At 35.1% G+C, this 26,503-nt stretch overlaps 2 protein-coding genes across 3 annotated transcripts; one reads left to right on the forward strand and one right to left on the reverse strand.

Moving 5' to 3' along the window:
• The first annotated feature begins 990 nt into the window (after positions 1 to 990).
• Positions 991 to 5,205, forward strand: LOC100179262 (C-type lectin domain family 4 member K-like). Its single transcript, XM_002132108.5, has 6 exons — positions 991 to 1,191; positions 1,723 to 1,780; positions 2,372 to 2,622; positions 3,086 to 3,440; positions 3,855 to 4,014; positions 4,470 to 5,205. The coding sequence occupies exons 1-6, from the start codon at positions 1,096 to 1,098 to the stop codon at positions 4,732 to 4,734; spliced, it is 1,185 nt and encodes a 394-aa protein (XP_002132144.1). The 5' UTR covers positions 991 to 1,095; the 3' UTR covers positions 4,735 to 5,205.
• Positions 5,149 to 26,461, reverse strand: LOC100181585 (nucleolar pre-ribosomal-associated protein 1). Of its 2 annotated transcripts, none has more exons than XM_018812295.2 (38): positions 26,217 to 26,461; positions 25,665 to 25,807; positions 24,796 to 24,903; positions 24,363 to 24,458; positions 23,501 to 23,579; positions 23,059 to 23,178; positions 22,430 to 22,632; positions 22,025 to 22,140; positions 21,621 to 21,785; positions 21,034 to 21,229; positions 20,270 to 20,440; positions 19,788 to 19,898; positions 18,939 to 19,085; positions 18,313 to 18,432; positions 17,941 to 18,101; positions 17,093 to 17,298; positions 16,641 to 16,755; positions 15,813 to 15,909; positions 14,662 to 15,507; positions 14,520 to 14,590; positions 13,523 to 13,760; positions 13,106 to 13,325; positions 12,569 to 12,677; positions 12,116 to 12,187; positions 11,623 to 11,802; positions 11,132 to 11,279; positions 10,592 to 10,732; positions 10,294 to 10,438; positions 9,956 to 10,033; positions 9,222 to 9,443; positions 8,507 to 8,649; positions 8,128 to 8,281; positions 7,558 to 7,673; positions 6,411 to 7,057; positions 5,979 to 6,121; positions 5,835 to 5,927; positions 5,363 to 5,440; positions 5,149 to 5,295 (listed from the first exon to the last, which is right to left on the reverse strand). In XM_018812295.2, exons 1-38 carry the CDS (start codon positions 26,401 to 26,403, stop codon positions 5,219 to 5,221), a joined length of 6,462 nt encoding a protein of 2,153 aa, XP_018667840.1. In that variant the 5' UTR covers positions 26,404 to 26,461; the 3' UTR covers positions 5,149 to 5,218. The 2 variants fall into 2 exon arrangements, with proteins under 2 accessions (XP_018667840.1, XP_009858818.1); XM_009860516.3 differs by having other exon boundaries at positions 16,641 to 16,758.
• Between the last annotated feature and the right edge of the window lie 42 nt (positions 26,462 to 26,503).

A 26,503-nucleotide genomic window follows, 5' to 3' on the forward strand; every position in this document is an offset into this window, starting at 1 on the left:
CAATAACGAATGTCATTTTAATATATATACACCNTAATTTTCACGNGAAAATATTAATCAATAAACGGCGTAAAAAATGTTTAATTATAATATTAACCTAACAAAAAATAAATTCAAACTACATATTAATACCTACAAATATTATAAAGGCTACTAGATTGAATTTGTAACTTATACAAAAACTGCGTAACTCTATACGCAACTGTATTTTGCAAATGAGCTCCGAGATTTTAACTGCCCGTTTTATAAATACCAAAATCCCTACTTCTTACTGAAACGACGGTCTGAGCTGATAATTGGCGATAGCGTATAGATAGGAACGCGGATCGGCGGGCACGTTCCGTAACTTAATACAGCAGACTGCCATCGCATAATAACAAACTACGTAGGATACGAACCTTAGGTGACCGCAAGCTATAATCGATACTGCGCTCTTTAGCCCCTTCTGACGGATGGGAAATTTGAACAATTCGCTTGTACTGGAAAGCCACAGCCAGTTGTAAATAAACGAAGAACTAAGACACTGTTTGATGTTTGTGGTAGCTTACAAGTTTATGGGTCAAAAATACTTCGTTACAGCAATGTTTTATTAAAATACAGCAGAAAACTCGCATTTGCCCGACTATTTTCGAGGTAGCTACAGTAATAAAATCTTCTTGCACCGTATAAGCTATATATATTAAAGGACACCATCTAGCAATTCTTATAAAAAAAACAGTTTAAAAATTCATTCATATATCTATTCATTCATAAAACCATACGAGTCCATTCGTTCATGAATTTATTTATTTATTGCGAATTCATGTAGATACCCCATATAGCGCCCCAATGTATTAGGTAGAACAACTGATTAATCTATTTACAACGGTTATTTCAAATCATTATAAATTGGTCAAATATATAACTCAAATACTCGACATTGGCCCGCAGTGGTAAACAGAAGTACAACTCGTCAGCGAAATGCAACACCGCATCAAATCCCAACGGGAAACCAGAAGTCTTATTCGTTAATGGTTAACGCATAGTTGTTTCAAGATGCCAACGTAACTTAGGCAATAAGATACAGTTTATAGCAGCAAGATACAGTATAGCAGCATGGAGAAACGATTTTTAGTTGGATTGGTTTTAATTTCAGTCGCAGCGTCGGTCACTCTTTCATCAATAGCATTATTTATAGCGCTTACACATGAGGTATTACTAAGTTGTGTATTTATTATTTTTTCGGTATCTGTTAGCGAATGTAATTTGGTTTATCCTTTCGTAGCGGGTCAACGATAGTCGTTATAACATGATGTTCTGGTTCGCCTCTTTAAACTTACGGTTTACCACGTATGTTATTTGTGGGTGATTATTTTAAAGGAATGTTTTCATTGAATGACGATTTTGACAACTTATAGTCTAAGTAACCACTGGGTTAAAACAATTGCCAAATGAAAAAATGTGACTGATTTTTATCGTAACTGGGCAACGATAGTCGGTATAACATGGGTGTTTCATACACCTCGCACCAGCTTACGACTTACCGCGTATGTTACTTTGTGGGTGATTATTTTGGGGCTTATTTTCATTTTCTTATTATATGGCTGACAATTTAGACAATCCATAAACAACCATTGGGACTGGCAAAAAGCGCATACGCCCACAATGGTAGCAGCGACAAGCCTTTTTAAACCCATAACGTCTTGGTTAGAAGCAGACAGGCTAACCACTATTTAAACGCAGAGAGCAGCAGTCATTACTATTCCTGAAGAAACAGTTTCAAGGCGACTACAGAAAAGGGGTGTGTATGAATGTATATGCATAGTATTACTTATTTGCTTTTAAAGACTCGTATCGCATATGACCATTGGCTGTATATATAGTAGGGTGGGGGAAGATGGGACGCCTATTCATTCTATTTTCTCGTTCCATTTGGCAGTAAACAAAGAAAATTCTAAGAATTATTTTTTCGCGGCTCCCATAGACCGTTATTAATTGTTTAAAACGCTATCAGGATGTTTGGATATTATGTGCTAAAGGTGTCCCATCTTACCCCACGGGACTATATATTACTGTAACTAACAAAATAAAATGTATGTAACTATGTTAACAAATGCAAACCACGCACTATGCACTGAGGACCATAATATACATATATAGTAGGGTGGGGAAGATGGGACACCTTCAGCACATAATATCCAAAAATCCTTATCGTGTTTTAAAAAATTAACAGCAGACTATGGGAGTCGCAATGAAACGGTTTAATAAATCTTTGAATGTTCTTAGTTTACTATCAAATAGGACAAGAAAAAAAAGAAAAGGTGTCCCGTCTTTCCCACATCCTATTATATCTATATATACGCACAATTTATAATTTACCTTTTTTAAACAGGAGCGCCGACAATGGAGCCTGAAACTGGTCCTGAGTGCCGTCATGAATTTGGGGATGACGTAACGCAAGCGGAGCGTGATATTGGTCACCTGAGTTGTTCTGTCCAATCAGTGCGCCAGCAAGTGGAAGACTGGATCGATGAAATAAGTTCCATGTTGTATTTTGTAAACGAGATTGGAATGAATATGCAAGCCGCACAAGACCAGATACAGCAGAATACGCTAAGTCTGAGCAACATGTTAAATCAACCAGTAAGTTTGAGGTGTTTAACTGTAAATGAGTGCATGAACGACCTATTTATCGTCACGTGGCGGGAACTATACAGTTGTAATGATATAGCCGTTCTTGTTCATATACAGCTCATGGCCGGTGAACGTGTTATCAAAAAGGGTGGCGGGAGACGAGACACCTTTGGCACATAATATTCAAATACCTTGAACGTGTTTTAAACAATTAACAACGCCCTATGGTAGGATCCGGTTTTATAATATTTTGAACGTTTTTTGTGAAAATAGGACACCTTTTTACTCTGTTTTCGCGTCCTATTTGGTAGTAAAAAGGGAACATTCAAATAATTACGAAACTGTATCCTCACGACCCCCATAGACCGTTGTTAATTGTTGTGGTTATTTGGATATCATGTGCTAAAGGTGTCCTATCTTCCCCATCTACTGTATTAAAGTATTTTACCTTGTGTGGTGTTTTCTCTTTCAGGGTTCAGCGTCTTCTGAGAGCCTTAGGTCCTTAGCCACTCTGAACCGAACAGTAGAACGCCTCGGTGATAAATTAAACAGAACCCTCATCACATATGGTCGCCGCATTGGAAAAGCAAGAAACAAAACAGATAAAGTCGAAAACAAAGTCCACAGGCTAACTACATCGGTTCAAGGCGCTTTAACGCGAATTGAAGCTTTAGAACAAAATCCCGGGACGGTACAACAAACTACAGCTGGAAATGAAAGTGTGTCATCTACTGCCTTGACCGCCTTGCAAGAAAAAAGCGATAAAAATAAGGTTTTAATTGAAGTTATACGAAAGTCGCTGCTACGAACTAGAAATGAGTTAGCAGGTAATTTATAACTAACTTACTTTTTTTCTACAACGATTTGATCTAACTTGTACCAACGTAGTTTTTTTGCGGCAATTATTGTATCTGAGTGAGGTCCTGCAGTGTGGCATGCCATGGGTTATAGAATTTAGGCCAGCGAATTGGCCCATATGATATGACGATTTGGACAACTCATTTGTGACCATTGGGTTTGAGCAATTGCTGTTAAGTATCTATTCCATATTTTCTAACCGTATTTTAACAATTACCAACACTCTTTCACAGTCGCGTGGCCACGGGTATATAACTCTGTAAATATTCTTTATTTACTACCTAACGGGGTAAAAAAAACGCGTCTATCTTCTCCCACCCTACTATAAATATAAATAATAAACTACTTCTCTATGTTTCGTTAACCGAACTTTACTTTTCTAGGATTTTCGAATGACGGTTGGTTCAACGCGCCAAATGGTTATCAATACTATTTATCGAAGAACGCATTCAGTCGCAACTCGTACGTTTTATCCCGAAGATATTGCACGAACCGACAAAGCGACCTCGCTTTTATTGGAATGAGAGATGAATACACTTACAGGTGAATGCATTTTCAATAAGAGTTCATTCCATACGCAATTTTAATACTGTGTGGGCGAGGTCTTACAACTAGGCTAACGGCGAATGTTTCTTTGTGAATGCATTTCGCTTGCTGTTGTTACCTGTTTAAAACACGCTCCGGATATTTGGATATTAAGTGTAAAAGTGCCCCATCTTACTATATGCAGTAGGATGGGGAAGATGGGACACTTTTAACTTTATTTTCTCGTCCCATTTAGTAGTAAACAAAGAATATTAAAAGAAATGTGAAACTATGTCCTCATGACTCTCATAGACAGGATATTGTGTGCTAAAGGTTTCTGGATATTGTGTGCTAAAGGTGTCCCATCTTCCCCCACCCTACTATATATGTAGTGTAAAGTAAAGCAATAAACGCCGGCCGTATTCCACATACAAGACCTTTAAGAAGCAAATTGTTCCTTTTTGTAATTTCAGATACCTTTGGCGTAATCTTGTCGGGCCTGCACGTCATCATTGTGTGTGGATTGGACTTACCGATCACGACGTCGAAGGCCGTTGGCAGTGGCTTGACGGTACTGCGGCCACGAATTATTGGTCCAACTGGAGGGTAGGGGAACCGGGCCTCGGTTCCAGGCTCGATAACTGTGGTATGATAAGAGCAGGCGTTTGGGAAGACGGAAGATGCGACGGGTACCGAAAACTATGTTCGTTTATTTGCGAGAGAAAGATTTTCCAGTGAAGAGAAAAGAGAGAAAAGGGGGAGTCCGGTCTCGAAAAAAAGGGATTTTAAGAGATATCTACCGTACAGTATTTATACCGTATAGTAGGGTACATTATATGCTGAAAATTGTTAATGCTTGTTAAAAAAAACTTTTTGCTGCTTGTTAAGAAAAAACATTTTTAGTTGTTTCTTAAAAAAAACTTCTTTTGTTGCTTGTTAAAAAACTGTTTTTCGCTTGTATAACAACAAAACTATTTTCGTTGTTTGTTAAAAAAGAACCTTTTTCGTTGCTTAATGAATTTTTCTCATGCTTCTTAAAAAAAGAACTGATTTAGTTGTTTGTCAAAAAAGAAACTTTTCGTTGCTTGTTAAAAAAACTGTTTCTCGCTTGTTAAAAACCTTTTTTGGTAGTTTGTTACAAAAAAACTTCTGTTTTTGCTTGTGTTTTTAATCCTTTACGCCGCTGTATAATAAAGCAAATAAAACGGCCTTGGTTTATTTTTTATTCGCACACCTCAGAACTTTTTATGAACAATTGTTTCCTAGCGCTGTGGTGACCAATCATATTGCTTGAATTTTCTAGCGGGAAATTAAAAAGAACGTAAATATTTTTTTTAATTTTTGGAATTTTTTTTGCAAAACTTACCTTGAGTTAGGTTTGGATCTTGTTCTGATTTCAAATCCAGCAAAATATATGCGCACTTTGTCAGTTCCTTAAGCAAGTCTAAAAATTTAAGATTATGAATGAATGAATGTAACTTACTTTTTCCTCGCGTGGCCGGAAAACGACAGTCGTTAAACACAGGTGTTCTGTTTCATACACCTCGTGAGCTACCATGTATGTTACTTTGTGGGTGAATATTTTTTTAAAAAATGTAATAATTTATAACAACTTTAATTTGTCTCTTGGATTACGGTAGCGAAGATTTAGAAATATTTAAAACAAAAAGACAGGATATAGCGACAAAACAACAGTCGTTGAAACACGCTTACAGTTAAAAACATATTTACATTTAATTGGAAGAAAATAAGCGTGGTCGTTACACCTAGCAGACAAACAAGCCATTTATGTTTAATTCTTTTAAAGTTAAAAAAATAAAAATAAGAAATATAAATACCTTCAGTATTAAATTTTGGCACCATTGAAAAAGCTATGTCATAACCAAGCAGTAATAGACTCCTCATAGAATCAGAAAATTTTGCGTCTGTAGCTAAATTGCAAGTTAATTAATTAAAAAAAAATAGAAAAAAATTAAACTTACTTTTTGAATGGCTAAGCCACTGTTTTAACCACTTTATAGCAGCAGAAAGTTGCTTTACGGAATTTTCGACGGTTGATATTTTCATAAACATTGTTTTAAATGACCATGTTATAACATGAACGTCTGATTCTGTCACAAAATATCTAAAATACAAATGAATTTAAACAAATGAGAAATTAGACATATTATAACTAGTGAAGGATTTTTAAATACTTAGTTTTTATTTTAAAATTAAAACAAAGACAGTTAACAGACATTGCTCAAACCCAGTAGTCACTAATGGGTTGTAGCACCCTGAGTGTTGGGGTAATGGGCCAACTTTGGCCTAAATCTCAGGCCCCAAAGAATTCTATGCTGTTGAAATTAATATAAAAATCTCCAAAAAAAATATTTAAAACTTTTAGCAACCGTAAAAAAAAATTTTTTACTTACGTTTGATTTGTTGTCCAGTTAAATATCAATTCCGCAGCTTTGATTGAAAATTTTGATTTATTATGATGTAATAATTGCCCTATATGATGTAATAATTGTGCTCGCTGATCTGTAACCATGCTTCGGATAAGTTTCGGAATGGCAGATTCTGATTGGTCCATTATATTTGAATTTAAATTTCCTTCACTCTGATTGGTTGAATTTCGAGAATTTTTAAGATATTCAAAACATCGAATTTGCGTCGTTAAAATTTTCTCAATTGAACACTGGGTGTCAGAGTTGAGCTCAATTTGACGAAAATTTGATTCCGTTGCCCCTGACAACTGGTATAAGTTCACCAGAAGATCAAAACAGATCGTTAAAACTTGCCGCGTCACTCTAACTGAAACATGACTCATCAAATCTTTTTGAACCCCCGAATCATAATTATTTGCTGACTCATCACAGGGCGACAAGGTTTCCCACATTGTCATGATGACGTCAGCAATTTGTGACGTTGCATTTTGACGCTTTGATGCATCAAGACCGCCGTCTAGTGACGAAAAACTGCGCTGTTCCAACGCAATTCCGAGTAACCATGGCAACAGACCTTGATTATTAACAAGTTCCAATACAGCCGCACGAATTTTGCAACATTTTTTAATAACCTATGAAAAAATGCAATTTTTAGTCTTTATAATTATAACACGGGTGTTCTGTTTCATAAATTTATACAATTTGTAATTTATTTTAGTTTTTATAACACGGGTGTTCTGTTTCATACACCTTGTGCCAGTTTACGAGTTACCATGTATGTAACTTTTTTGGTAATTATTTTTTGGATTTTTTTGTTTTTATGTATAGCTGACAATTTAGACAACCCATTAGTGACCACTGGGTTGGAGCAACTTAACACCTTACTGATTAATAATATAGTAGGGTGGGGGGAAGATGGGACCTTTTATTCTCTTTACTCGTCCCATTTGGTAGTAAACAAAGCACATTCAAAGAATCATAAAACTAAATCCTTAAGCCTCCCATAGACCGTTGTTAATGTTTAAAACACCATCACAATATTAGGATAATCTGTGCTAAAAGTGTCCCATCTTCCCCCACCCTACTATCTGTATGTATTAATATTACATAATTTGAAAACATTTGTACATACTTGCATGACTTGTCTCCTGGTATAATTATCACTAGTTGGTGAGGAGTAAAAAGTTTGTAGAATTCGGAGCAGTTGACGACGTTCTAATGTGTGGAAGTCTCCCATGTCTCGCATACCTGTGGGTAGTTTATTTATAGACCTTATGCTCGCTGTCAAAATGTAACACGGGTGCTTTCTTACACACCATACACACATGATGTATTTATACACCTCATGCTCACTGTCGAGTTATAACATGGGTGTCTTTTTATACACCAGACGCACATGGTGTATTTTTTATTTATACACCTCATGCTCACTGTTAAGTTATAAAGTTAATATCTTCTTATACACAAGGCACATATAATGTATTCATACACTTTATGCTCACTGTCAAGTTATAGCATGGGTGTTTTCTTATACACCAGACACACATGGTATATTCATACACCTCATGCTCACTGTCTAGTTATAACATAGGTGTCTTCTTACACCAGACACACATAATGTACTCATACACCTCATGCTAAAAGACACATACACCTATAATGGTAGCAGCGACGAGCCTTGAACCCATAACCTTCCACTCACCGGCAATAATTAGATCCAAAATCCATGCCCGTTCAATCTTATACTCAAGTTCTGAGCTACAGAATAACGAATAGAAATCTGGAATAGCAGTTAAGTCCAATTCTGGCTTAACCAGCAGATACCGATGAATGCATGAATATATGTGCTCAGATGGCTGGAAAAAGTAAAGGTTTAATTTTATTTTGTATTTTATATAGGTAAGGTCCAAGTCGAGCACCTGGGGTAGAAAACAAAGAACATTCAAAGAATTATAAAACCATATCCTCACGACTCCCATAGACCGTTGTTAATTGTTTAAAACACGATCAGGATATTTGGATATTATGTGCTAAAGGTGTCCCATCTTACCCCGCCCTACTATATACTTCAAACTTCTTACTTGAAACATAAGCTTAGTAATTCTTCCAAGGTAAACTCCCATTATTGTTGAGATTTTCGATATTTTTCCATCTTTTATTTTCATTGCATTTTGCACTCGTTCAATCAAATACAATGTAAGATTTTTTTCCGAAAATCTCTGGCCTGTAAATAAAAAAAATGTTTATCATTTTATAAGGGGGAAAACTAGAGATATACATATTTCGCTAGTTATAAATGATTCTGTGAACAAGAAATTGACGAAGCTAATAGTTATGTACTTCTTTGTTCTTTTTTTACTTCTTTGGTGCACTGAACACTTAACGGCAATTGTTCCAACCCAGTGGTCTTTTATATGTTGTCAACTTGTTAAAAAATTCCAACAAAAAATAATCACCCACAAAGTTACATATGTGGTTACACATAAGCGGGCACAGGGTGTTTTGAACAGAAAACCATGTTATAATAACTGTCCTTGCCCTGCGAGGATAAATAAGTTCTATTCTATGTGGGTGAGGTTCCGCAACGTGGCACACCATGGGTCTTGGGCAGTGGCGCAGCCAGGGGGGTTTCGGGGGTCGTGACCCTCCCTTTTTTTACCAAAAAAAAAAATTGAAGAAAAAATTTTTTGATTGAAACCGCCCCCCCTTTTTTTCTGCGCCACTGGTCTTGGGATATGGCAATAATACAATCATTTAAAAATGTTACATTCATATCTTGTTTTACATGAAGTTTACCTTCAGCATGTTGGTAATAACGGACAATGCATCCCGCTGCTACATTCCTTGTGACGTCACAATGACTCGATAAACAAAGATACAAATACCCTAACGCCCCCTGCTGGAGAAAAGCACGACAGTCGACAAGATTTTCCGGAGATAAAAAATTCCGAAGCACGAGAAGAAAAAAGCAGGGGTCATACACGTCAGATGATGGCGTATGAAAGACTGGGTAGGAATCTGGAAAATGATTATATTTTATATTTGTGATGAATTTTTTTCCAGGCCAGAGTTGGAAAACCATGGATCCTAAGTTCAAATCCAGGCTAGAGTTTGAAAACCTGGGATCCTGGGTTCAAATCCTGGCCAGGGTTGGAAAACCATGGATCCTGGGTTCAAATCCAGGCCAGGGTTGGAAAACCAGGGATCCTGGGTTTAAATTCAGGCCAGGGTTGGAAAACCAGGGATCCTGGGTTCAAATCCAGACCAGGGTTGGAAAACCAGGGATCCTGGGTTTAAATTCAGGCCAGGGTTGGAAAACCAGGGATCCTAGGTTCAAATCCAGGCCAGGGTTGGAAAACCAGGGATCCTGGGTTCAAATCCAGGCTAGGGTTGGAAAACCAGGGATCCTGGGTTTAAATTCAGGTCAGGGTTGAAAATCCAGGCTAAGGTTGGAAAACCAGGGATTTTGGGTTAAAATATAGACTTCTAGTTCTGGTTTACAATATAAAAATGGTTCAATGTATTCTTACCTGATTTGTGAGTTATAATTCGTCTACGAATTGGAAATTCTTCCAGAGTTTTGTTCATTACTTCAGAATCAATGCAAGCTGTAATGTAAGATAAAGTAATAAGTGAATTCGGTAGTCCTATAAAAATCAAAAAATGCTATAGAAAAGACGCAAAAAACAATTATTTTTTTAGTATAGCATAAAATACAGGTATAATGTTGAAAACATTCACCAAATAAAGACCACAATCATTGCTGTACACTAGGGGCCCTCTGAAACTGCTGTACTGCCCCTATTGGTTCGCAAAATGCCCTAAATAGTAGATTGTTATGTCACGGGTAAAAAAAAGTAAAAATTACCTAATATTCTGTTAGGTGTAGGTTTTTTGTACAGTGTTTCCGAAACATTTTTCTGTGCTTGATACGACTCCAATGCAGTGTTTCCAAACAGAAAAGGTTTGTGTGACGCCATAGAAATACCCTTTGCTTCATACAGAAACATTATCTGCAAAAAAAATTTTTTATGTCAATTAAAAAAAAAATAGATTTTAAAAAAAAAAAATTTTAAACTTTTTTTTCGAATAAAAAAAATTTGTTTGGAGTAAATTTAAAAAGTGACATGAAGTTATACCTTTTATTTGACACTGTCAAGCCATACCTGTAATAAATGCTGGTCAGTTAAAGACAATGTCCCCTTATATGCTGGGAAAAGATAGGAGTAGTCTTGCTCTTTTAGAATCGTTTTGTTGCAGTTTTCAACAAGTTTGTGTAACAGTTGAACCAGTTTTAATTTAATATCCTGTTTTGTAAAATACTTGTTAGTGTTACGCTTTTTATGCAATAAATCTGGGGTAACATTGGTAAAATGCAGTTACACTCATAGTTGTCAAACATAGGGAACCTCATTGATTAATGTGGTGAATGAAATATACTTTGGCTCTGCTTGTTTGTATAGACAGCTAACAGCAGGGTAAAATCTGGGGTGACATTGTTAAAATAAAGTTACACTCATAGTTGTCAAACAAAGGGAACCTTATTAATTTATGTGGTAAATTTTCTGTAAAATCCAGGCTAGGGTTGGAGAACCAGGGATCCTGGGTTCAAATCCAGGCCAGGGTTAGAGAACCAGAGATCCTGGGTTTAAATCCATACTAAAATTGATATTTAGATTAATCTTATTAAAAAAACAACCAAAAACCTTTTCATCGTCACGTAACAATGTGTCAAGAAACAAAGAATGACTCGTCAACATTTGAAACACTGACTCAGCATTTATATCAAAAGTTGAAATGCATGGCAAACATTTTGCCAAAAATTCCAAAATATTTGGATCACTGAAATGGTACCTAGAAAAGTTTACAAAACATTGTTATTTTTTATTTATATTATATATATATATTCTGCTGCTAAAATACTGTTTCTAAAAATGGTGCAACCAATTCAAGGTTATTGTTTTTTGACACTTTGTAAAACTAGCTGTCAAAAATACTGAAGTGTCGGTCAAATACAACTTAACTTATATAAACACCTTTGAAAAGTTGTGCAACCAACTTAGGGTTATTATTTTTTTGACACTTTGTAAAACTGTCCATCAAAAATACTAAAAACAAATTGAAATAACACATAAAAGCCCCAAAACTAACAATTTGACCTAAAAATGCTTATTCTTACTAATACAAGCATACTAACTTCAGGCAAGCCTTAACAAGTGAGCTCCAATTTTCATTTGAAATTTCCAAACAGTGTTGCTCATTTTGCAAACAAGCATCACTCAATGTATTGATAAGAGAAGAAACAATTTCTGATTTTGAATCACTGCTCTTTAAACACTGCACAGCAAATTTTGTAAGCATGCCAGAAATCTGTTTTCTGTAAAAAAAAATGTTAGTATTTGATTTTTATTTTATGTCTGTGAGGTCCTACAGAGTGGCACGCCATGGGGCCTGAGATATAGACCAAAGTTGACCTATTACCCCAACACCCAGGGTGCTACAACCTATTAGTGACCACTGGGTTGGAGCAGTTTCTGTTAAGTGTCTTGCCCAAGGACACTAAAACATATTTAATTTTTTTAAATAAAAAATATTTTAAAATAATACTGGTCAAAAACACGATCAGAAAGTATGGGATATTATGTGCTAATGATGTCCATCTTACCCCACAGTACCATACCCATAATTACCTTTGTTCTGTTGTTTCTTTTTCATCTTTAAGTTTGGAACAAGCTTGTAGGTATGTTTTAATAGTTTGCCATCTGAAACAGTAAATGTAAAGTTATAGAAAGACGGGACACCTTTTTATTCTATTTTCTCATCTCATTTGGTAGTAAACAAAGAACAATTAAAGAACTATAAAACTGTATCTTCACGACTCCCATAGACTGTTGTTAATTGTTTAAAACACGATCAGGATATTTAGATATTACGTGCTAAAGGTGTCCCATCTTCCCCCACCTTTCTAAATGTTAAAATATATATTTGTAAAATGTAAATGATGTTTTAGGTACAGAAAATCCAGGGTTGGCCTGCCTCCCCTGCCACCCCAGGTTTGGCGCCTATTTATTTTAACACTTATTTTACCCTTCAGAAGCATTTAGTAATTTAGTATATAATAAAACATCTAGATCTAAACAAACCTGTTTTCGAAGTTTTTAATTTGAATAAATTTTGCAATTTTTTCGTTAAAAAGTTCAAGCTCTTTTTCACTCAAGTTTCCACACTCTAGCAGTTGAATGATCATTTTAACTGTAAATTTAATAATAAAGTGTAAAAAGTAACTTTAATAAAAAGATAACTATATTATGAACCAATGCAACTAATTTACCTTCACGTGACGGGGTAATGACAGTTGTTTTAACACAGGTGTTCTGTTTCATACACCTCGTGACCGCTTACAAGTTACCATGTTTGTAACTTTGAAAATATATAATTATTTTTTCAGGCGTCGTGCCCAAGGACACATACGCTCACAATGGTAGCAGAGACGAGCCTTGAACCCGAACCACTGGGTTAGAGGCAGGCGTCTAAACCAGTTTTCTGAACTTTTTTAAGCGCGAAATTATATGAAATTAAAGGATACTATTTGTCATTTAGACATTATATAACTTAATTCATACTACACAAAATAAGCCATTGTGACATCACAAAACTAGGTATTATGACATCACACTAACCTTTATATTCTTCAATTTCACTTGTTTCCATTACTTCATGGACCAGTGTTTCCCAACAAAATTTTTTAACCTTTTTCAAAACACTGTCCTTTAACTTTTCATCAACATTGGGCAGCACTGAGACCAAAACTTCAATTTTTTGCAGAGTCATGGCTAATTTTTTGTCGAGTAATGATTTTAAAAATAACATTTTTAATTCCGCATTGTGTTTTACTAGGATCTGTAAATTAAATTGGTAAAAGTACAAAATAAAAAGAAAAGATATATATTTATATAAAAATCATCACACTGCACAAAAAATATGATTTAAAATCTACACAAATAAAATTTCATCATTAAAAATAAACCAAAAAAACTTAAAATAAAAAAAATAGGAATTATATACATAAAACAAAACTAAAAACAGTTCAAAATTACCTTTAATAGGTGAGTAGAATGAGCTGCACACACTCCACAACACCAAGTGAGTATTTCACTCCCTGCCAATATTGCATAAGATGGAAAATGTTCCAAAAATTGAACCAAAAGTCCAGGCAGGGGGTTAGTGGGGTAAAGTGTGGGTATAACGTCGTAAACACCATATATGGTGTCCTGGGTTAGGGGGGGCTTGGGGTTAGGGGCAGAATCTATTTTGGTGAGTAAAACACCCATAGCTCTGTAGGTAAAAAAATATGGGTTATTTTGAGGAGTGTATGAGATGATATGGGCTATTATCTAGGTTAAAATTATCGAATAAATTTTATTTTTATTAATTATAAAAATTTTATAACTTTTTGTTAAAATATAGGTTAAGGTATGTGTTAGGTGATATACTATTATCTAGACAAAAATTATGAAAAAAAGTTAATTTATTTTTGGTTATTGAATGTTTATATATTAATATAGGTCTGGAGCTGTGGCTTAGTGGTTAGGTGGCTGTATCTTAACCAAAGGATACCGGGTTCAAGGCTCGGTACTGATATGTGTATGTGTCCTTGGGTAAGACAATCAATGGACATTGCTCCAACCCAGTGGTCACTATTGGGTTGTAGCACCCTGGGTGTTAAAGTAATAGGACAACTCTGGCCTAAAACTCAGGTCCCATGGCGTGCCACGCTGTAGGACCTCACCCATATACAATAGAATGTGCATGTACAATGTTGGAGTAATGGGCCAACTTTGGCTTAAAACTCAGGTCCCATGGCGTGCCACGCTGTAGGACCTCACCCATATACAATAGAATGTGCATGTACAATGTTGGAGTAATGGGCCAACTTTGGCTTAAAACTCAGGTCCCATGGCGTGCCACGCTGTAGGACCACATAGAATTTTCAGACATAATTAAACTGTTGTTACTCAACATAACATGTTAAAGAAATTTTAAACTTTTCATTATTAGCTAAACAGACAGAACTACAACAACAAAAGTACTTACCCACAAATTACTTCAAGAAAATTTTCTTTATTTTTCTGGTTCTTGAAATTTTTAACATGCTTTGACAAAATCTAGTTTTAATAAAAAAAGATATTATAAAAAGTATGGACAAAAAATATAAAAACAAAATTTTTTTTTTTACCTTAGCTAAGTCTTTTGTTTTTAGATAAGGTTTCAATTGAGAAAAACATTTCAACAAATTTTGAGTAGAAATTTCGGAGTCATCATAATTTTGCTGATTCGCCAGTGTTTCCACAAGGTTTTCGAAGTAAGGATCGAGGAAATTCGTTTTGGCAACACTTTTTTCGCAGCAGAATGAGATTTCAGAAGAAATTCTTTCGTTTAAAGCAAACCAGAGGCAATTATTATTTTCTTTTGGCAGAAAATATGGAAAAAGAACTTTAAAAATTTTCTCAGCCATTTGTAAGTATAATTCGTAAGTGTTGCCAGTGGTTTTCTCTTCAGTGTTGCCATTTATATTTTCTCCAATGTTGCCATTTACATTTTCTCCAGTGATACCATTTACATTTTCTCCAGTGTTGCCATTCACATTTTCTCCAGTGCTTCCATTCACAATTTTTGCAGTGTTGCCATTCACATCTTCGCAATCATTTCCAACCAACTGACAAAGTGCATCAAACAAAAAATCACAAAGTTGGGCAACACTGGGTTTCCAAACCTCTTTTGACCCAGATTTTAACAGCTCGACTAAGCACTCTAGAATTCCCGCGAATCCTATTGTGACTCGGCAAATTTGCAGCTGGTTTGATGAACTTTTTACACCCCCAACAAAATTCTCACAATCCAACAGAAATTTGATTTTCGAAATTTTTGATTTTTTTGAACATTTTATAACCTGACCAAACCAATTTCTTAATTCTTGTTGATTACTTTTAACTCCTGAGTCCAAATTTCGCATCAAAATTGACGATTCTTCTTGCAGGATAGCATGTAATTTTAACAAGTTTGGGAATCTTATTAAATCAACCTATAAACAAAAGAAATTAAAAGTAATTTTTTAAAAATTTTAAGTAAAACCTGGTGGTCACTAATGGGTTGTCAAAATTGTCAGCCATACAGAAAAAAATCACCTAGTAAGTTACATATGTGGTAACTCGTAAGCTGGCACGAGCTGTATGAAACAGAACACCGTGTTAACAACTGTCGTTTTCCGGCCACACGAGAATAAAGTTAGTTACATTCATACACATACTAGAAGTTATATTTTAGGGTCACAGGAATTAAAGAATAAAAAAACAAAACAATATCCAATTATATTATAAAGTAACAAACCTTAAAAAGCAAATTCCGGATTACCACACATGATCTTTCGCGATGGTTTGTGAAAATTTGAAGCAACAACAAATTATCCAACACAGAAGACATATAGCTGTAATAAGTGTGTTTTATTAAATAAAGACCTCACCCTTATAAAATAGAATAAGCCGGGACCAATAAGCCTACATCCCAGGTCTCAGGTGTGCCTCACTGAAGACCTCACCCTTATAGAATAGACTGGGACCAATAAGCCTACATCCCAGGTCTCAGGTGTGCCTCACTGAAGACCTCACCCTTATAAAATAGAATATACTGGGACCAATAAGCCTACATCCCAGGTCTCAGGTGTGCCTCACTGAAGACCTCACCCTTATAGAATAGACTGGGACCAATAAGCCTACATACCAGGTCTCAGGTGTGCCTCACTGTAGACCTCACCCTTATAGAATAGACTGGGACCAATAAGCCTACATCCCAGGTTTCAGGTGTGCCTCACTGAAGACCTCACCCTTATAGAATAGACTGGGACCAATAAGCCTACATCCCAGGTCTCAGGTGTGTCTCACTGAAGACCTCACCCTTATAGAATAGAATAGACTGGGACCAATAAGCCTACATCCCAGGTCTCAGGTGTGCCTCACTGAAGACCTCACCCTTATAGAATAGAATAGACTGGGACCAATAAGCCTACATCCCAGGTCTCAGGTGTGCCTCACTGAAGACCTCACCCTTATAGAATAGACTGGGACCAATAAGCCTACAGCCCAGGTCTCAGGTGTACGTCACTGAAGACCTCACCCTCAAAAAACAAAACCTATGTACCATTAAAATAAACTCACTCACCTGTCTAGTACATTTAATTGCTTCTCAGTGACAGCATCATCCAGAAAAGCAAGATGCTCTATCATAGCAGCAAGAAATAAAGAAACATCCGTTTCACTTCTGCTTTGTGTTGTATCTGCTGTACAAAAAAAATAATCACCCACAAAGTAACATACATGGTAACTCGTAAGCTGGCACGAGGTGTATGAACATCCGTGTGATAACAACTGTCGTTTTCCGGCCACGCGAGGATAAAGTAAGTTACATTCATTTATGGCTGACAATTTAGACAACCCTTTAGTGACCATTTGGTTGCAGCAATTGCTGTTAAGTGTCTTGCCCAAGGACACATACGCCCGCAAAGGTAGCAGTAATGAGCTTTGAACTTATAACTTTCGGTTAGAGGCAGGCACGCTATGCCAGTTTATAGAAATATATTTATAAAATATATTTTGTATATATACTTTACTTACTGATACTAGCTTGAACCACTATGCATTTATCTTCACACATATCCATGCCCACACTATGTTCAAGTCTCCATACATCGACTGAATCGATGTGAACATCAGGAATATTATCCCAGAAGGTTTCGTCAACTTCAATATTTGCTGACTCACTGTTTTGTTTTGATGAGTCATCCCGGCATGAGTCAGCAGAAGATATTTGCTCAGCATATCTAAAAAAAAAAAATTAAAAAAAAATTATACATGGGTGAGGTCCTACAGCGTGGCACGCCATAGGACCTAGAATTTGGGGCAGATTTGGCCTATTACCCCAACACCCAGGGTGCTATAACCTATTTAGTGACCATTGGGTTGAAGAAATTGCCTTTAAATGTCTTGCAAAATGACACATACGCCCACAATGGTATTAACGAGCCTTGAACCTGGTATCCTTTGGTTCAATACAAGCGCCTAACCGCTTTATTAGAGAAATTGCCGTTAGGTGTGTTGCCTAAGGACACATACGCCCACAATGGTGCTAACATCAAGCTTCAAACCTGTACCTTCTGGTCTAAAAGCGTGTACTATAATACCCAATGTGCTTTGGCAAACATATATGTTGAAAAATACTATTCTAATGGACTGAACTATAAAAATTTGCAACAGGACCTATATTATACATCTATAAACGTTTGGTTCTTAATAAATTTAAAAAGTATTAATAAGAAAAAAGAATTTACTTTAAAAAATATTAAAATTTAAAAAAAAAAGAAATTTAAAGGTATTAATTAAAACTTAAAATTTAAAAAGTAATAATATTAAAAAACTATAAATATATACTGGTTTTATAACAACATAAAATGGATAAATTTTACCTGTGTGGTCGTTTTGCTACATTAGCTGCAGAATCATCAATGTAATTTAATAGAAATGTCATATTATCATTGTTGTTGTCAGTGGCAAGTGACGCTTGCCATACCCAAGTACACAACTCCTCTCCATGGCAGGGCAAAAATAAATCGTTTGAAATTGAAACCTGGTTTAAAATTAAACTTTCAAAAAGTGCAAAAATAAAAACAGTTAAAAAGGAAAAAAATCAAGTGTCTGTAAAATATAAAATATAAACACATGTGAAAAGTGGTGCAACCAATTCAAGGTTATGCAGTTAAAAAACTACTATTCAAATACAACTTACATTGCAAAAAAATTAACAAATTCAAAAAAAAATCAAAAACATTTTTTTTAACCTTTATTGCCAAATCAACAGCCAATGAGAAATCTTGTTTTAAATCTTCTGCTTTCTGATTGGTCAATTGATTTAAAATGATTGACAGAAGTTGAGAAAATGAAGTCTTTTTAAAATCGCCCTGAAAACAGTTTTCGTAGCAATTTTTAGTTATATATATTAAACATATATATATTTGTACTATTTTTTGGATGTTTCAGGAAAATTATATAATTAAAAATTACTAAATTACTTTATTTGTGTTTTAGGACCATTGAGTAATTAAAATTAAACTAAATTGTAGGAAAAAAAAGGCATAGTTTGTTTTAGCACCCCAGTGTTCAAAACAGATTTTACCCTGCTGTTAGGTGTCTATACAAACAAGCAGAGCCAAAGTATATTGCATTCACCACATTAATCAATGAGGTTCCCTATGTTTGAGAAATATGAGTGTAACTGTATTTTAACAATGTTACCCTAGATTTTACCCTGCTGTTAGGTGTCTATACAAACAAGCAGAGCGAAAGTATATTGCATTCACCACATTAATCAATGAGGTTCCCTATGTTTGACAACCATGGGTGTAACTGAATTTTACTCATGTCACCATAGATTTTGTTTAAAATTAAAAAAAAATATTGAAATTACCTTTCGAAACCATTTGTATTTTTGAACAGATGAATATAAGATTTCTATGCAGTGTTTAAGGCTTCCGCCACTGGCAGCAGTAGAGTGTACGCCGTGTAATAAACGAGTGAAGTCAAATGAACAATGTTCAAATGTAGTAGGCAAGTTCTGGAAAAAATTGTTGGAAAAACAGGTTTAAATTTGGATGTAGGCTTATTGGTCCGAGTATATTCTATTCTATGAGGGTGAGGTCTTCAGTGAGGCACCTGAGACCTGGGGTGTAGACTTATTGGTCCCAGTCTATTCTATTCTATAAGGGTGAGGTCTTCAGTGAGGCACAACTGAGACCTGGGATGTAGGCTTATTGGTCCCAGTCTATTCTATTCTATGAGGGTGAGGTCTTCAGTGAGGCACAACTGAGACCTGGGATGTAGGCTTATTGGTCCCAGTCTATTCTATTCTATAAGGGTGAGGTCTTCAGTGAGGCATCTGAGACCTGGGGTGTGAGCTTATTGGTTCCAGTCTATTCTATGAGGGTAAGGTCTTCAGTGAGGCACCTGAGACCTGGGATGTAGGCTTATTGGTCCCAGTCCATTCTATTCTATGAGGGTGAGGTCTTCAGTGAAGCACCTGAGACCTGGGATGAAGGCTTATTGGTCCCAGTCTATTCTATATAGTACTGTGAGGGAAGCTCTTTAGCACATAATATCCAAATATCCTGATCATGTTTTAAACAATTAACAACGGTCTATGGGAGTCGTGGGGATAGGTTTTTTATAATTATTTGAATGTTCTTTGTTTACTACTAAATGGGACGAGAAAATATAATAAAAAGGTGTCCCATCTTCCCCCACCCTACTATTATGTTACCTGTTGATACATTGACAAAACATGAAGTAGCTTTCCTTGTACATCTGTTAATGTTTCATTTTTTAAACTTTGTTGCCATGTTGATGTAATTGACCCAATATCTGGAAGTTGCTAGGACATAGAAACAACATTAATTAGTCTAACATAGAAAGCATATTAATTAGTTTGACATAGAAATAAATAACATAAATTGGGCATTTTCGAACAGCAAATTTTAACAATACAAATGTTTTTTTTTGCTAAAAATAAGTAGAAAAAGCCATACACTAGGTCTTTATATACCTCATGCTAACTGGCAAGTTAAAAATTTAGTTTACGACATTTTTAATAATTAAAAAAAAAATAAAAAAAACTTTTTTAAAAAAAATTTAGTTGACCACAATGTTAATATTAAAAAAAAAAAAAAAAAAAAAAATTTAGTTAATGACATTTTTAATATTAAAAAAATGTTTTAGAACACAACAAAAATGTCAAATGGTCACCTTTGTAATTGCTTCCAGTAATTCCAGTTTAAACTGGTCACGGTCAGATTGAGAATAAACTGATTTGATCCAGTTCGAGTTTTCAGTTATGTAAGAAAGGGTGTTTTGGAGTCTTAACAATGAACTGAGCAGAATTTTTAATCCGTGTTTTTGAACGTCTGTTTCTGTATGCTGGTTATTGAATGAATGAATGTAACTTATTTATTGAATTAAGTTTTTTATCCTTGCGTGGTGGGGAAAAGACAGTTGTTATAACATGGGTGTTTGGTTTCATAGACCTCGTGCCCGCTTAGGAGTTACCACATATGTAACTTTGTGGGTGATTCTTTTTTGGATTTTTTTATGTATGGCTGACAATTTAGACAACCATTAGTGACCACTGGGTTGGAGTTAAATGTCTTATCTAAAGACACATATGCCAACAATGGTAGTAGCATTCTTACATAAAAACAATTAAAAATATGTAGTTTTTATAGCTCATATAGCCAAAAAAATTGCAGATTTAGACCCCTAACATACATCAATACAATATCTATTTTAACTATACAAATATTTAAAGATTAAAGTTATTGTACAGTAGGGTGGGAAGATGGGACAACTTTTAACTCTATTTTCCCATCCCATTTAGTAGTAAACAAAGAACATTCGAAGAATTTTAAAACCGTATCCTGACGGCTTCCATACACCGTTGTTAATTGTTTAAAACACGATCAGGATATTTGGATATTAAGTGCTAAAGGTGTCCCATCTTACCCCACATTTACCTGTATAGCACTTTTCAATGTGCTACGTTTAAAACACACAGGCAATATTCCCTGTGTAGTCATGGCAACTAATTTTTCGGTCGAGAATTTTTGAAGCGTCGACGTTGAACGTAATTTCGCTGCGTCTGTCACCGGAGGGGGCACTTTGGGCTGAGCTTCGTAAATTCGTTCAACTAACGCAATGTTATCATACCATCTGAGGTACAGTATGATGTGATGTATAATTGATTAAATGTAACTTACATTTATCCTCGCGTCGCTGGAAAAGGACAGTCATTAAACACAGGTGTTCTGTTTCACACCTCGTGCCAGCTTACGTTACCAAGTATGTTACTTTGTGGGTGATTATTTTTTTGTATAAAACAAGGGTCCAAACAAACAAGCAGAGCCAAAGTATATTGCATTTATCGCATTTATCAATGAGATTCCCTATGTTTTACAACTATGATTGTACTTGCATTTTAACAATGTCACTCCAGATTTTACAAACTAATCATTATGTTAAATTTATAGAATAATTTTGAAGAAAAAAATTATCAAAAAAAGGTATTGAAGTTTTTGGCACAAAAAAAATATATATTTTTTACTTTTTTGTAGGCCGTGGATCAAATGAAAGATCAGCTGACATTAGATAAGTGCTCAATAAATCCGGACACGAGCGTAAAATTTCTACCACTAGGGTGTGTGCTTGATCATTTGATCCCGTCACTTTTAAATCAACGAGAAATTTATGAAGAACATGATTTGAAGATCTGGAAAAGTGTTTTGGGGGTAATATGGGGTGTTTAGGAACCTCATGCTCACTGTCAAGTTTTATCATGGGTATTTTTTTATACAACAGACACACATGGTGTATTCATACACCTCATGCTCACTGTTGAGTTATAACATGGGTGTCTTCTTATACACCAGACAAACATGTTGTATTCATACACCTCATGCTCACTGTCAAGTTAGGTGGTTTTTTCACACATGTCGCACAAGAACATACCTTCCAGAAGTTCCATACTCACGATCATAAAAGTTTATTCCATGTTTAAATGGGCAACATGATTGATAAAGAAACTCATAAGCCAAGTTCCGAACAAAACTATTTCTATCTTCTTCCTGAATATTTGAATAAATAAACAATAGTCGTTATAACAGGGGTGTTTTTTGTTTCATCAACCTCGTTCCCACTTACCGGTTATCACACATGTAACTTTGTGGATTTTTTTACAGAAATTTTTTTAAATAAAAGCTTAAGTTTTTCTTAATAACTTTTACTAAGCTATATAGGTCAAACATTCTAAACTTTACTTAAACTCATAGCAATATTTTCTCTTGATTTAATAAATTAAAAAAAAAAAAACGGTTAAAAACAATTTTTTTGCAGTGTTTCCGTTTTAAAACTTACATCTACTTTCACATCCATGATCCCATTCCACTGGAACAGTTTGGCAACACTGGTAAGTACTCCATGTGAAGCAAGAAGCTTTACTTTGTTGGTTTTTGGGACCGCTTTATTTTTTACCACGTTTTCCAACAACGTTGTTAAAAATAATTGAATAACTGAAGCGCTGTCTTCGGGTAATCCCCTAAATACAGAATCGACAAAACCTAAAAACAAATTATTTTTTGGTTTAAAATTAGAACAAAATTAAAACTAAGTATATGTTGTTGCTGCAAGGTGTATTTTTTTAGCATCTGTATGTTTTGTGATTTCAAAAGATCGAGGTTTGCGTTAAGTGTCTTGTCCAAGCACACATGATATTCCCACAATGGTAGCAGCGTCAAGCTTTGAACTTGTAACCACTGGGCTACAAGCATACTCGCTTGTAAGCTAAGCTTAAATAGCTTAAGAAAGATAGTAGAAAAAAAATGCAGGCGAGGCAGTAATAGTTAGACACTAATTCCCTATAAAAAAAATATGCAACTTATTGATTGCAATGTTGACTGATTAGTCCAGTTCAGAAAATTCCAGGGTAGTTTTGCCTACCCTGCCACCCCAGGTTTTGCGCCTATTTAAAACATTATATATTTCACCTCTTGCTTCTAAAACTTGTCTTATAGTTTTCTGGTCTCCAGTCATAAAGAAGGAAAGAACAAACCGAATAAAGCAAAGTCTGATGTTTGATTCTGGCTTCAATTTGTTCTTTGAATCATCTGTAAAATACAAGATTTTTGGACATATTCTACATACGTGTAGATTCAGTTGTTTAAAGTTTTTATGTTATACGAATATGACGTCATTCTACATTTTGTTTAATGTAAATAAAGTAGAAAACTACTGAGAAACAGATTTATTAAATTCACCAGTTTTTTTTTCACAAAATTTCAGACTAATGCAAAATTGTAAATGTAATGCAAAAAAAAAGTTTTAAAATATTGCTTAAACTACTCCCTTATAAATTTAGGTGGTCAGTCCCTTAGAAGTTTGCCTGAATTGTATTATTAGCACATTATAGTTAGCAGCTTTAACTCCTACCTTTTCTAGTCTTTGACAACAAAGTAATGTTCCCACTCAAGTCAAAATTACTTGCAACGTCAGCAGCACATTCTGCACCCTGGGTAAAATACAAACAGTAGGAACTAAATGTAACTTGATTCTTCATGTGGTGGGACAACGACAATCGTTACAATACAGGTGCTTTAAAAGCAAAACGACAGTCGTAAAATAATGAATATTCCGTAAATATTCTCCCGTGGCGATGCAAAGATAGTCAATATAACATGGATGTTCTGTTTCATACACCTTGTGCTCACTTACAAGTTACCGCTTATGTAACTTTATGGATGATTGTTTTCTGTATGGCTGACAATATGTGTAAGAACAAATATTAATGCCCTGTATCTAGGGAAGCACATTACAGAATTTTGAATCTATGAGATTCGAATCCTTTTGTATTCGAATTTAATTACGGGATTCGGTATGTTGTTTAATGATGTCATCACACGTCTTCTTATAAACTACATTAACAATTTTTTAAACTTAATAATTTTGAAAAAAAAAATTTTGTGTTTGTGGGACTTTCGAGAGTAAACGTTTCGCAACGTCTTTTCATAGCCTGCTATACGTTTCTTGATGCAAAAAACTACCCAATAGTACAATTTTTGATCATTTTACAGCTCATGATCCTACAAGGCTACTATGTAAGAGTCAATAAACTGACTTATGTGGGTAAAATTATTTTTTCCTTTAAATATAAAAAGATTCAAAATTCTAGATTCGGAATTCTAGATTCGAAATTAAGTATTCTAGGATATCCTAGAGTGCCTAATTATTCTGTAATGTTCATCCCTACCTGTAACAAATTTGATGCCATTATTAAGTTTAATACAGTAATTACCTGCATAACCATAGCAGTTAGTACACGAAGGGCAGGAGCCCGGAACTTTGGAGGGTTCTTTGTACTTAGTGTTCCATATAGTTCCCTTGTGTGGCCCTGAAGTATTTAGAAAAATGCATGCACCCTTGAATGGAATACAATACCCTATCTGAATTTTCTATTCTAATCTATATGGGTGAAAACCTGCAGCGGTATACAGAATTCAATTGGATTATTAACCAAAACACTTAGAGCACCGCTGATAAGGCATAAGATGCTAAAGCTGCATGCTGAACTAACTTACAAAGGGTGCAGGTTAGGATTCATGCTAAAATTGGACCATTATCTCAACCTTTGATTCAGAGTGCTAAGATAATTATGTTGAACTATCTTTCTACACCTAAACTAGATTTTACTCTGCTGTTAAATTGTCTATATTTTAACAATTAACAACCTGTAGTATCCTTCGGCATATAGTTGTCCCCACGGATCCAAATGTAGGTGAAAGATCACCAGCAGTTCGAAGCAGGACGTTTACGAACACTTCAAACACAAGGGAAGTCTAGAAAATTTGAATATGATGTGTAAGTTACATACAGTAGAATTTTCAGGCCACTGTAGATAGAGCACCTGCCTTTGACCCAGAGGTAATGGGCTGAAGGCTCGCCGCTGCTACCATTGTGGGCATGTGTTATTGGGCAAGACACTTAATGACAATTGCTTTAACCCAGTGGTCACTAATGGGTTAGCCAAATTGTCACCCATATATGAAAAATGAAAAAATCCCCCTAAAAACAATCACCCACAAAGTAGCACACATGGTAACTCGTAAGTTGGCATGAGGTGTTAAACCTGTGTGATAATGACTGTCGTTTTCCGGCCATGCGGGATAAAGCAAGTTATATTCTATCGTTCGACATTTATTGTATAAAGTTAAACTATTAGCCATACAGAATAAACAACTATCCACAAAGTTACATATGCGGTAACTCATAAGCGAGCACAAGGTGTTTGAAACAGAACACGTGTGTTATAACGACTGTTGTTTTCCTGCCACGCGTGGATAAAGTAAGTTAAAATCAATCAACTTAAGTTGGAATACATGGTAACTGGTAAGCTGGCACGAGATGTATGAAACAGAACACCTGTGTTATAACGAATGTCGTTTTCCTGCCACGCGAGGATAAAGTAAGTTACATTTAATCAACTTAAATCTACATACATGGTAACTGGTAAGCTGGCACAAGGTGTATGAAACTGAACACCCATATTATAACATCTCAAAAAAAACATCCACAAAGTTAGAAAAATAACATTATTTACCACCATAGGCGAGGTTTTTCCTGTTTCAATTATTTTGAAAACTTCATAACATTCCGGAGAAACGGAAATATAAGCCTTTATGATGTCATGATTTAGTGAGTACTCCTTATGCTGCTTGCAAGCTTGGCAAAATTTTTGAAGACCTGAAAAAAAAAAGGATTTGAAACACATAGCATAAAATCTATTACATTTACATATATATATATATATGAATAAATGGGTGTTAGTTATTTAGACTTGCATGACAGGGCAACGACAGTGGTTAAAACACAGGTGTTCCTTTATTATTATCATTTAAAAACAGCACTTTGTAAGAATAAATGGATTTAAGTTATTTATCCTTGCATGGCAGATTAATGGAAGTTATTATAAAATCGGTTTTCTGTTTCATACACCCTATGTTCGCTTACGAATTACTACATTTGGAACTTTCGTAGGTAATTAGTTTTATAATTTTTTATCACATGTTATGTATAATTATAAATTAATTTTTGAAGCAGCTATGGTATAAATTTCTGTTTTACAAAGATAATAAAATTGTACAGTATTTACCTTTAGTTACCAATACTTTATCCTGAAGCATTTTACAAAATTCGATAGAAGTAAAATTATCCTCTGGTTTTGAAGCTTTTGCAGGTTCATTTTCTTTTGCCTCATTTTTCTGCTTGTTTTTCTTGGATTTTTTGCTCTTTTTCTCCGGTAAGTCACCCGCAGTTTGCGTCTTCCTTTTGCCAGCCATCTGTAATTGCTATTTGAGTTGCTATATTACTAAAACGCGTGTAAACTTATCTTAATTTCGCATAAATTTACGTTTTGTTTACAACGCGCACATGGCCAGT

Source organism: Ciona intestinalis, chromosome 6 (genome assembly GCF_000224145.3).
Source record: "Ciona intestinalis chromosome 6, KH, whole genome shotgun sequence".
Taxonomy (NCBI): domain Eukaryota; kingdom Metazoa; phylum Chordata; class Ascidiacea; order Phlebobranchia; family Cionidae; genus Ciona; species Ciona intestinalis.